This window comes from Panthera onca, chromosome D1, assembly GCF_046562875.1.
Source record: "Panthera onca isolate mPanOnc1 chromosome D1, mPanOnc1 haplotype 2, whole genome shotgun sequence".
NCBI classification, from domain to species: domain Eukaryota; kingdom Metazoa; phylum Chordata; class Mammalia; order Carnivora; family Felidae; genus Panthera; species Panthera onca.
Window position 1 is genome coordinate 39,530,293 of NC_138348.1, and position 12,471 is coordinate 39,542,763.

The 12,471-nt window shown below is 48.4% G+C and overlaps 1 protein-coding gene across 11 annotated transcripts in view; it reads right to left on the bottom strand.

The window, feature by feature from the left end:
• Window positions 1-12,471, bottom strand: part of NAV2 (neuron navigator 2) — a 732,958-nt gene that overhangs the window by 23,388 nt on the left and 697,099 nt on the right. For all 11 annotated transcript variants that reach the window (XR_013550161.2, XM_078433316.2, XM_078433314.2 and 8 more), the window contains 4 exons: window positions 12,284-12,456; window positions 4,192-4,345; window positions 2,647-2,809; window positions 1,823-1,923 (listed from right to left, as the gene is read on the bottom strand). Coding sequence is in view for 10 of the 11 variants with exons in the window: in XM_078433316.2 (XP_078289442.2) it covers window positions 1,823-1,923; window positions 2,647-2,809; window positions 4,192-4,345; window positions 12,284-12,456 (591 nt within the window). In the remaining variant the exon portion in view is untranslated. The remainder of the gene's footprint in view (window positions 1-1,822; window positions 1,924-2,646; window positions 2,810-4,191; window positions 4,346-12,283; window positions 12,457-12,471) is intronic.

The window sequence follows — 12,471 nt, forward strand, 5'->3', positions numbered from 1 at the left end:
TCACATCCCTTGCCTGGAATGCTTTCCCCTCTCCTATCTGCCATCTCTCCCTTTCCAAACCTTGCTTGCAAACTCACCTCTTCTAAGAAGCCTTCAATGATTAATCCACCAGGCTCAGAGCTGACATGCTTCAGTGGTTCCGTACGTAACTTATATATTGACATCTTCTATACTTGTTTATTTTTAGGTATCTATGTCTTATTTGTAAGTCAAGTTTGTCTCCTTGCCAAATCTTAAACTCCCTCAGGATAGAGTATGTTCAATTTTTGTCTTCTTTTTAAGAACGTGTATTGCTTTTCTGCTAATTAAAACATACTCGATTCAGAAAACAAAACTCTGGGAAGTTCATAAAAAAATACTCTTTTTCTATTTCTTTTGAATTTGTGTGCACAGGGCTCTGCATGGTGAGGGCTAACTAATCACGACAATAACAAAAACTAATAGAACATTCCGTTTTGTTGGATTTTAAAATCTTAGATCTGACATGCTCATAAGGATACAGAAATATGAGGGTGGCAGCAGGGGGTGGGGACAGTGGCACATGGGGCAATTAAGCAAAATCAGCAGAGAAAAGAGCACCGGCCTTGCAGTGAGAAGATCTGGCCTCCCCAGCTCCCTTGTAATCTTAAGTAAGTGATGCTCAGGCATTATGTTTCTCAGTTGTAAACTGAGGTGACATCATCTGGTCAACCAACTTCATCTGGATGCTGTGGTGATCCAATTTTTAAGAGGGACTCAAACTTTTGTGAAATGTACAATTTACCTGTTCATGTTGAGGACCACGAGAATGATGCAAATCCACAGGTATCCCCTGATTTTTTTTTTTTTATAAGAATGTTCCAAGAATGGATTTTCCCGATAGTCCTATCACTAGTCATGCTCTGAAAATGGAGTTCTTTATATGTATTGGATCTTTTTTAGGCTAGATGATGAGAAAATCACTGGCAGCTCCAAACTCTGGGCCTATCCCCTCCCGTAAGACTCAAGGGACAGGCACACAGTGGAATCCTCTGGCAAAGAAAGTCTGGCCGCACACGCTTTGTTTCGGTGGGCACTGTGGGTTCCCTAGCACTCCGAGAGTACAAATAGTGTGTTGGCGAGAATGCTAAGAAACATCCAACAAAATACTGAAGAGGACTTGAAATAGCAACTTGTGAAGTCTTTCTCCACTTATATGAGGTGGTCATTTGGATTTAATCAGTGACTAAAAATGAACTTTGTCAACCCCCACCCCTACCCCAAAATAGTCCCTAGTACGGGTGTGGCCTCCTCAGACTCTGGAAGAGAACAGAAACTCCTCAGAAAACTGAGATTCCTCAGCTTCGGGGAGTCAGGACGCCCCGCTGGCTTCACTTTTAGCCACGTGTGTCACCGGGCCACCTCAGTCTCCCATGTTCTCCGCAGTCTCTGAACACCGGGCAAAACTGGTGCTCTCGGGTCAGCTGGGATTGGTCAGTTTGCTTCTGTGCCTTCTGTGCTCACGGTGCTTAGCTGCCTCAGAAGTGCTTTAGGAACACATGACCCCAGAAAGGCCATTTCTGACTGATGGCAGCGTTTAGTTGGTTCCGTGGAAAGGGAGCAGGGGAATATTTTTAGTACCCTTTATTAGACTTTGCAAACACGAGAGGGAGGGAAGAGCTGTTTGCTCCCTTTAATTGTGTCAAGATGCTGCTGGGGATTATGGTTAGTGAAGGAAGGGGTTAGTAGTATTTCCAGATCACCTCAGGTGCTGAGGTGATCCGGTTTGACGATGACATCACTAAGCTAGGTAGTTCTACCTGGGGGAAGGGACAAGCAGAGCAGGGAAAGGGATCCAACTAACCTCCTTCCACTTCATTTCCTCCTGAAAGCTGACAACTATCTTAACATGCCTGCCTCCTTCCTTCCGAGCCGAGCATTCACCAGTGTCATCCAGCAACATGTCTGCGAATGGAAAACATCAACAGCCTTAGGCACATGGGGACAGCAAAGCCGGCTTCCTGACACCCCCGCTGCTTGTCCGCACGGCAGCAGGACAAACCAGGTGTCGGGGTGCGGGGAAGGGGGAAGGGCGGAATGGAGAATGCAACCACAGAAACCAATGGTGGACCGACCGAGGAGCCAGCAGGCTGACGATGTACCTTGCCAAATGGAAGTGCGAGGCAGAGGCTCAACCAAAACGACAGCAACGCAGCATCATGGGTAAGAAATCAAAGCGTCAGCCTCAATATGCTTACAAAGAAAACCTAGATCGTGTTGGCTAGTTACGGTGCCGGCCTGGAATCCATCCTGAAGGCGGGAAGACTGTACGTACACCAAGCCATTGCCCCAACTGGGACCTGCTACCATGGGATTTCTATGCAGCATTCGGCTTGCAGGTCACAGCCTCTTCAAATGGATCAAACAGAACTCAACATGGTGGACGAGAGGATCCAAGCATGTGGCTTGGAGAATTCGGGGCACTGGAGCAAAGCATGACAGCAGTCTAACGGCTGGGCTCATGTTGGTAGCAGACGCACACCCAGACACACACACACACCCCAAGTGCACACACGCCTGTTGCCTCTCCATTTAATCTGTTCACCTGCTTATCTCGGGGCTCTTGCTTGGAGAGTGGAGTGCCAGCTGCAGGCCCCGACCTGCCCCCAGTCCCGTGATGCCACTCACCCAGGCTGGTTGACTCGGTGAGGTTCAAGCTGTGCTGGGAGAGGCCCATGGACTGCCTAGGGGAGGCGGAGAGTGACACCTGGGAGGGCGCCCGGCTGCACCCGCTGCCTTGAGACTCCGACTTTAGCCGGTCGTTCTCAGCTTTCAGCTTCTCTATCTCACTCTGCGAAGAGTAAGGGTGGGGTTCACTTACTAGGTGGAGGTAACGCGGACGAGCCTTATTCTGGAGGAGGAATCGGAAGGTTCCCTGCAGGGATCAAGTGGGTATCCCAGCCAAGGACATCAGTCACACCGCCAGAGAGATTCGGCTGTGGTTGCTGTTTGCATATATACAAGACCTGTCTGGCAGGGCAAGAGCCATCCTTTCGGAGAGATGGCCTCTGAAAAGAACTCAAATGTTTCCCAGAGTCTGCTGCCCGAGTCCTAAGTGAACAAGGGGCCTACAATCTAAGAGGTTTGAGTGACTCTGGGCTTGACAGGTGTCTTTCCTGCAGGACTCAGAGGCTTTATGAACTCCTCTGCACTGGGGAGCTCAGAGGGGCACACAATGTGTAGCAACCCTCAACACAGTTGATCAAGGAGTTCTCCTTTCGCTGAGCCTCTCCTGGAACGAGTGTTCCATGGAACCCCCTTTGGAAAATGCTGTCTTCCAGTGAGGTCCCATTCAGCAGAGCCCACAGGGCTCTTTCATTTTTATGAATATTTAGAGAAAACCCTACTATGTGCAAAGCATGGGTGCTACAGCCTGAGAAAGGGATGCAAAAAAAAAAAAAATAGCTAAAAGACCCAAATGCCTTCCAATCCATGATGGAAGGCAAGGGGTTGTAAGAACAAATCTAGAGGAATTCAGACGAGGGCACTAACGCTTCCAGAATGCAGGGCCTGGGAAAACTTTGCAGAGTAAGAGGCTCAACTTTGAGGAAAGGGTCCAATTCAGATGTGCAGAAAGAGATCCTTGTGGAGGGAACTAGATGAAACAGAAATCCCTGGGCAGCCAAAGGGAGCAGGGGCTCCCTCTGGCCATTGAGTTGAGTCTGGAAAGTGGAACTGTGAATAGGTGGGTAGTAGATTATGAGCAAAAAGGGGGGCGCCTGGGTGGCTCAGTAGACCGAGCATCTGGCTCTTGGTTTTGGCTCAGGTCATGATCTCACGGTTTGTGAGTTCGAGCCCCATGTCAGGCTCTGTGCTGGCAGTGCGGAGCCTGCTTGGGATCCTTTCTCTTCCTCTCTCTGCCCCTCCCCAGCTCGCTCTCTCTCAAAAATAAATAAACAAACTTGCAAGAGCCAATGGCAGAGCCACTGAAAGTTACACAAAGGGGAGACGCATGGTTCCTCCTACACCTTGAAGAGACTCATCTTTGGGCAATATCTGGGAGGACATGAAAAGAGGAGGAGCCTTGCTGCTTTGGAAAAGAAAGAGAAAAGAGAGAAAGAGGCTAGGAAAGCAGAGGGCTGCAATGGTCTGCAGCCCTAGCTTGGCGGAGAGCAGCCTCCTGCCACTCCCTCCCCAGACAGCCTTGGGCCCAGCCCATGCTCCCGGGCTCACCTGCATCCTGTTCATGGCCTCCCGGAGCTGGTCGAGCTGGTGTGCGGAGCTGAGGGCTTCTAGGCGGATGTCTGTCAGCTTCATCTCCTTGTCTCTCAGCTCATTTCGGAGCTGCATGACTGTCTCGGCTTCACTATCCATGCACTCTGAAATTCTAGGGAAGGGGGGTGGGTGTTACTGATGAGAACAGCTCTGAGTTCATCTCCCTCCAGTCCTCCACTGACCACTGGTCCACGTCCATCAGCAGGTCTGCGCAGCAGTGACCCTGTCTAACCATCTTCCCAGTGCTTCCTGGGGGCAATAAGATCAAAGCGCCTGAAATTCACAGATTGTATTACTGTTCTACCATCTTCCCTTGCAGAGCTCTGGCACTCAGAATGGCTTTGGTGTGCCTTTCGACAAAGTTCCAATAATCTGGGATAAGCAGGAGCTGGCCAAAGGGAGTAGTAACCTTTGGGGCTTGAAACCACCCCCTGCTCCAATGTGTACCCAGCTGGGCCCCTTTAATGACACCACATGCTCCTTGAGATCTGAACCCACTCGGAGAAGGAAGGTCAACTGTCTGTTTTAAAGATTAGACATTCTAAGGTCAGAAAGCTGAGGAGTGATTTTTATTTGCCCCAAAATGAAAGTAACCTAAAGATTCCTGTGGAGGGAGTTAGTCTATTTTTGGTCACATTCTGAAACTCAGTCTTTTGAAAGTGTCTTGAGAGAACAACATTCCTTCCTTCCCCCACCCATCCACACTGCTTCATAAGCTCTCAACAAGGAAGGGAAACATCGTGCAGAGTCAGCAGACAGGGTGATAGGATACAGAAGCCAGTTTTAGGTGAAAATTGAGCAACAGTGTTTTTCAGTGTCGTCCTTTCCACCCATACGCCATTATCAGGGGACACCATGGAGTCTTTCTGTCTTCAAAGGTGGTCCTTCTAGGCTGGGTTCCCTATGTGATTAGTCAGGTTTGCTATTCAGATACCTGGCAGGTCAGCACTAAGTGGAAGACCAAATCTCCATGTTAGAAAAGGTGGCTCTATAAAAAAAAAAAAAAGGATGGTGATTTCAAAGATCATTGGTTCTGGGGTGAGGGGTGATCCAGAATAAGAAGCTTTGACATTTCTTGGACTGAAGACTGGAAAAAAAAAAAAAAAAAAAGAAAAAAGGACATGTTCCTAAAGTTACAAAGCTGAAGCTGATTATCTCTGAAAGATATGATGAACATGTGGTCTCTGCAGAAATAACTGTGCAGCCTGCTCTCCAAGACCAAATTCTGGATCTGAGGCCAAAAAAAGCCTGACCTGTAAAACGGGTTGAGGGTGTGGAAGTGTTCATTGCCAGGGGGAAACCATTTATAATCGTTGAAAGAAGTGTAATTGTATTTGGGGGGCAGAAAGGACTAGAAGAAAAATTTAACACCTGAATAGCCAAACTGTTCTGTTGTTATTTTCTTGACCTACACCTGAATGGTTTTCATTTGAGGGATACAAAGAGAGGAAAACCACCTCCTATTTTTAAAAGTCGTCAGTAGCCAAGGGAGTTTCTTGGCTTTAAAAATCTTCTAAAAACTCTGACTCCTGAAAATATTAGGATCATTCCCATTCTATACCCATGACAAACTGAGGCCAACAGATCTGGGACTAAGAGGGCTAGAAAATGTCTCTAGAAATCAGATCTTGCCCCTCCCCCAACCCTCACCCCTCTCTGTGCTGTGAGTAGGCTATAGTTTGTAAGGTTTAACTAAATTGGCATGCCTTTCCGGTTTGCAAGGTTTGCAATGGGAGCTTGCAAACACTAGTTTCTTCTTGAGAGAGGAGTACGGGTTCCTGGTTTAAATGGAGAGTAAAGTCTGAGCAAAATTCCATTGTGACACTCCAGGCTTCGCTAAACCACGCCCTGCACAGACTTGGAAGGCTCCAATTCACTGCAGAGAACAGTAAGCCTCCATTCACACCATCAGTCGGGTGCATCTGGCGCTCCAGGGCAAGGCATTTTGCCCCAGTCTCCTTCACATGATCTGTACATTTTCCCCAGAAGCTTTCCCAACAAGACAGACAAGACTTCTTCAGCACCCACCTCTGTGGGCTGTATCACATGAGCTACTTCTCGAAGCTTGGCCAATGAGAGGGGATGTCCTCCTACTTAGCACAGAGATGTTGAAAATTAAGGGTTTTTTTTTTTAAAGATTTTGTTTTCAAGCAATCTCTACACCCAACAACGTGGGACTTGAACCCACAACCCCAAGATCAAGAGCGTCATGCTCCACTGACTGAGTTAGGTATGTGCCCTGAAAATTAAGTTCTTCTGCAGCAGCCCCAGCTAGGTTTTAGTCTCTATCTATCCCTCTTGCCCAGGACAGCACTTTTTCCCTTGGTTCCTTCCATGCTAGACCTTTGTACATCTCTGATAATTTGGTTGCACTCAACAGGTTACCCCCTACATGGCTGGCTGCTCCAGGACCAGGGTTCTCTGCATCATTTCTGGTGTCTGATCACACTGATCAAATGTAACAGGTGCTCAGTAAATTCATATGGAATACACAAACGACTATGCCAGGCATGTGAAGCGTATTATTTAATTTACTACATCTACTAACAACTCCTTGAAGAGGTATTGCCATGATCTCCTTTTAAAAGGGGGGGGGGGGGGAGGAGTCCTAGAGATATTAACAGGCCCATTAAAAATGACAGAATCATGGGCAGCTGGGTGGCTCCGTTGTTTAAGTGCCCGGCTCTTGGTTTTGGCTCAGGTCATGATCTCACAGTTCGTGAGTGTGAGTGCTGCATTGGGCTCTCTGCTGTCAGCACAGAGGTCGCTTTGGATCCCCTGTCCCCATCTCTCTCTGCCCCTCCCCTGCTCATGATCTTTCTCCCTCAAAAATAAATAAACATTAAAAAACAACAGCAAGCCTCCCCGCTCCCCAAAATGAAAAAATCAGGATCAAGTCTGGTGGGTCTATGTAACTCTAGAGCCCATGCTCCTGAATTATATCCAGCAGGCACTCAATACATGCTCATCCACTTCATGGACTACTTCCTGAAGCAACCTGATGTAGATTTTCTCCTACTCAGTCCCTAACATGATACTCCCATATTTCCACTGTCTTGGCCCAAAGGCAGGGTTGGTGGCATACCTAATTTTAAATGCCTCCAGTATGGGAAACACTGCCTTCCCACGTTACCATTCCTTTCGCCCACAGGGTAGGAACTTTTTTGAGCCCCCTACCCCACCCTCCACTTCTCTGCCTCGGGTTTCTTCTTTGAACTTCCTCTCACATCTAGATTTGCACATTCTTGCAAACCCTTCAAGGTTGGAAAGAAGCATTTGCTCTCTGCCCACCCTTTGGAAAACCAGACCCAAAACAAACATCTCCAGTGTGCATGGATGCTGTGGAATGTCAGAGAAGGTCAGCAGTGCCCAGAGTCTGCCCCACCCGATCCCTCCGGGGAAAGTGGTTTGGAGGGAGCCTTCTCGCAGTGGCCGCTGGGAGCGCTGCACAGCCCAGTGTGGCATCCTCTCTTTCTCTTCCTCATCCTCCCTGGCCGCCCAGCAGCACTTGACCCTGCTACCAGAAGTTTCTTCTCTCTGCTTCTGTTTTCCTCCCACCTCCTCTCATCTCGCTGGCTGCTCTCCTTTCTCTTCAGAGCACCCAAAGTTCAGTCCTTGGCCCTCTGGCTCTTTTCCATCTCCATTCAACCCCGTAGAGAACCCTCCAGATTCCAGCTTTCAATACCACCTATGAGCCCATGTCCACCAGATCTACGCCTCCAGGAGTCCCAGGCTGGTTGGCATGTCCATGTGGATGCCTCCTGAGCAGCTCTGACTTCAAATAGCCAAACCAGAGCTCCTGATGCTCCCCCACTCTGCCCCATCTGCACCTCTTACCGATTCAAGAAACAATACCTTCACATACCCAGGTACTCAAGTTGCAAATCTAGGAATATTCAAGGATTATTCTTCTCTTTCCCCTCACACTCTACATCACCACATGCTGTCAACTTTCTTCTTGAACACATCTTAAACTCACCAGTGCTATGAATTACCATTTGTTTCACCTACGATCCGAACGTCTACAAATCCAATGGTATCTACCTCCATGCAGCTTACACTGTAGATTTTTGGGTGGCGGTGTGTGTGTTGGCTGAGGGGGGGGGTACAAAAAACAAATAACCTGGGGCAATCTACACGTCAGGTGGTGGTATGTGCCATGGTAAAAAATAAAACAGGGGAAAGGGAGGTGATGGGGAGTGCTGGCGGTCATGGGGGCGTTATTTTACACAAGGTGCACAGACAAGGCATTACTGAAAAGGTAACACTGAACAGAGACGTGAAGGAAGAGAATATCTAGAGGAAGAGTGTACCAGGCAGAGAACAAAGAAAGGGCAAGGGGGTGGTGTGATTAGAGTGCTCAAAGGACACGAACCAGGCCAGAGTGGGGAGGATGAGGAGGAGAGTGCTATTGGCCTCTTATGTGGTTGCCCTTCCTCTCTATTCCTTATCTACAGAAAGGAGACTGATCTTTGTGAAACATGAATTCAGATGATCTTACATTCCTGCTTAAAACTCTCCAGTGAATGGGCTGTCTGGCTGGCTTGGTCACTAGAGCAAGTGGCTCTTGAAGTCGGGGTCGTGAGTTCAACCCCCACATTGTGTGTACAGATTACTTAAATAAACTTCAAGAACAAACAAACAAAAGAAACCTCTCCAACGGTTGATAACCCATCACACATAGAAGCAGATGCAAATTTACTTTGACTTCAAAGTCTCCCGTGGTCTGGCCCTGCCTAATCTCCATGGCCTCCTTTCTTTTTATTTATTTATTTTTATTTATTTTTTTTTTTTTAATTTTTTTTTCAACGTTTTTTATTTATTTTTGGGACAGAGAGAGACATAGCATGAACGGGGGAGGGGCAGAGAGAGAGGGAGACACAGAATCGGAAACAGGCTCCAGGCTCCGAGCCATCAGCCCAGAGCCTGACGCGGGGCTCGAACTCATGGACCGTGAGATCGTGACCTGGCTGAAGTCGGACGCTTAACCGACTGCGCCACCCAGGGGCCCCTCCATGGCCTCCTTTCTTACCACTTTCCTACTTCCTAACCATACCGCAGCCACACTGGCCACACACTGGCCATCCCTTGTTCCCAGTCTCCACCTGAGGCTCCTTGCACTATCTGGGGCAAAGGCTGCCCTGCTCCCCACAATCTATTTCCTTTCCCTCCTGGGTGTGGAGATTTCATTTCTTCCCTTGTGGGTGGGATGACCCTGTTCCGTGGACTGTGGACAGAGAGGACATGTGTCTCCTCCAGGTCTGGCCCATAAAACTCTCTAAGAGAAACCCCTCTTAGAAACCCCTGCACTCTCTCCCCTCCCCCACCTCACCTGCTGGCTGGACACAGAGCATTCAGCGAAGGACTCAGATCCAGTGGGATGGCTGGATCCAGATGGAAGGGGTCTTCCACGCAGGCTGCCCGACTCAGAACTGGGTTCTGAGCTTTGGGACTCCGTGTATTACAGCAGCTAGGGTCACTGACCAGAACTAACCAGCGGTCCCCCTCTTGTCTTGAAGATCTCAGCTGCAATGTTGCCTCCTTTCTGGACCATTCTGTCTACAGTTGCTGTAGTACTCCGTATCCCAACACCCTATCTTAATTTCTAGCATTAACCTAACCCTGAGCTGTTTTCTCGTTTATTCAGATTTACTTGTTTGATGTCTGCTTTTCGCCCTGGTCTACCAGAACTGAACTTTATCCGTCTTGTATGCCCTTGTAACCGGTGACTGGCATAGATTCAGAGCAGAAGCTCAGAAGTAAAATAGCTACACTGGGTGGTGTCCCCGCTGGTCCCTAATCCCTAGGGGTGGGACTCTGGTGAGCATCACCTTAGGCCTCTTCAGAACATCTAGAGTTGTGCCCCGCTTACATGGGTTGATACATACAATGTTTAAATCCACAAATAAGGAACAGGTGAGTTCCTTTTTCTCCTGGTCATACAAACTGAGGTGCTCTGGGATGATGGCATGTGTGTCACAGGCAACTGGCCTCTTATTAACTTCTGAGGCACCTAGCGGGTCAAATAGGACTCACACTCTTGGGCATTTACCTAATTCTTTACACAAGAACACGGGCCTAGACGCACTGTGGCCCTGTCCTCAGTGGAGCTGCTAATCTAACTAAGTAAAACGGAGACCCCCCAACAGAGCCATACTTCATGGGTGGGTGGGATTGCTGAAAACTCAAGGCCTTAGGCTGTTTTCCTGTCTTCCACTTTCTGTCTTCCATGGTGACCACGTGGCTGGTGTGCTGCAAAGACCTGGCCGAGCCCCCTGCTCACAGGGCATGCACCCATCTGGTAAGCTGGCCTTCGGACACTTATGCAGGCTGCTGTCATCAGCAGGTGCTGCTGTCTTCAGCTCCAGCGGCCGGATGGCTAAGCGGACTTAGACTCAGCACCACATACCTGGCTTCCTGAGACTGAAGGAGAAGAGGAAGGAGGCCCTTTATGCACAGTGTCTGACTAGGCCCTCACGAGGATCCAGGGAAGCAGATGTAATTAATCTCCTTTTTACCAATGAGGAAACTGAGGTGTCTACAATGACCCACTCCCTTGTCCAACCCTAGCTCAGTGGCTGTTTGGACCCCAGCCACAGCAGCTCTCTTCTCCTGGGTACTGGCTCATCTTACTAACGGTACCGCAAACCACACGAGCTCCAGGTCTTTCACTCTTGGCCTGGTATACTCATGGTCTCTAAGGGAATGCAGTCCTATGGGGCAAGGGTAATCTTTCTCACTATTCCAGGAGCTGACACCTGGGTCCCCACTTGTCTATCCCAAGCCATTCCTGACACACTTCTGTCTGTGGAGTCTGGGCCTTCTGTTATTAGATGGGGCACAGGACTGTCTCCCTATACCTCTGATGGAGCAATGATCAGTGGGTGCTCAGTGGAAATCACGGGAAGTTGGCGACTCTTCTCTTCTACCTACCTAGTTGCCAAGGGGAATAGCAGAGAAGCCAAGGTCACGTGAGCAAAGGCCTATCTCACTTAACAGGAGCAGCGGCGCTCCCAAGGAGCTCTGTACAAACTGAGTCATCTAAAATTTACTATCCGTAGATTTCAGTTAATCAGTAAACCATTCAGCCATCAAAAAGAATGAAATCTTGCCATTTGTAATGACGTGGATAGAGCTAGAATGGATTATGCTAAGTGAAATAAATCAATCAGTGAGAGGCAAATACCCTATGATTTCACTCATACGCGGTGGGATTTAAGAAACAAAACAGATGACCATATGGGAAGGGAGGGAGAGAAGAGATGGAAACAAACCACAAGAGACTCTTGACGATAGAGAACAGAGGGTCAACAGGGGTAGGTGGATGGGAGATGGGCTAGATGGGTGATGGGTATTAAGGGGGGCACTTGCTATGATGAGCACTGGGTGTTGTATGTGAATGATGAATCGCTGAATTCTACTCCTGAAACCAATACTGCACTGTATGTTAATTCACTAGGCGAGCTCATGGAGATGAATCATTTTACCAAAGATAGAACCCTTTGGTAAAGACAATTGTCACCGAGTCTTCTCCATTTTTTTAACTTCCAAATGCTGAGTGTTGACCTTGGAGAAAAGAGTCAACACCAAATTTTGATCACAGAAGAATGGCATCATCTCTTTATGCTCTGTCACGAAAATGAACTGGAACTTCAGCAAAATCTGTGAACACGCATAACACCATCTTTCCTCCCAGTAAGATGGTTGTAGTTCTTTCCCATTCATTTATCTCGTTCAATCCTTAGGACAGGATAAGTAGCCAAGAACCATTATCCTACTTTGGCTAATAAAACAATGTAAACAGAGAGGTCAAGCAACTTGCTCATGGCTGCTACAGCAACGCCACTGGGACAACGGAAGATTCCTTTCTCTTTCAACCTCTCCAGTCCTGAAACATTGGTGGAAAATGCCCAGTCCTATGAAACATGACATACAAGACCCCAAGGGGCAGACGTATCCTAACAGGACACCTAGCCCTTCCTGTTTGAGGGAGTTCCTAGAGGCCAAAGGCATCATCAGCCCAGCGTGTGTCCCTGACAGACAGACTTACAGGGAGTTGGAGTGAGAGCCCCTCAGCAGCGGAGTGGAACCCGTGGAGCCATTGTGTGGTAACTTTGGCGAGGAAGGCAACGAAGAATCTGTCATCTCCTCGATGTCTGAATGAGAGGATGCAGACTTGGGGGACTTCTTTTTCCCGAAGGCTTGCTTGAAGGAGCTGCGTAACTGAATATCCGAGAC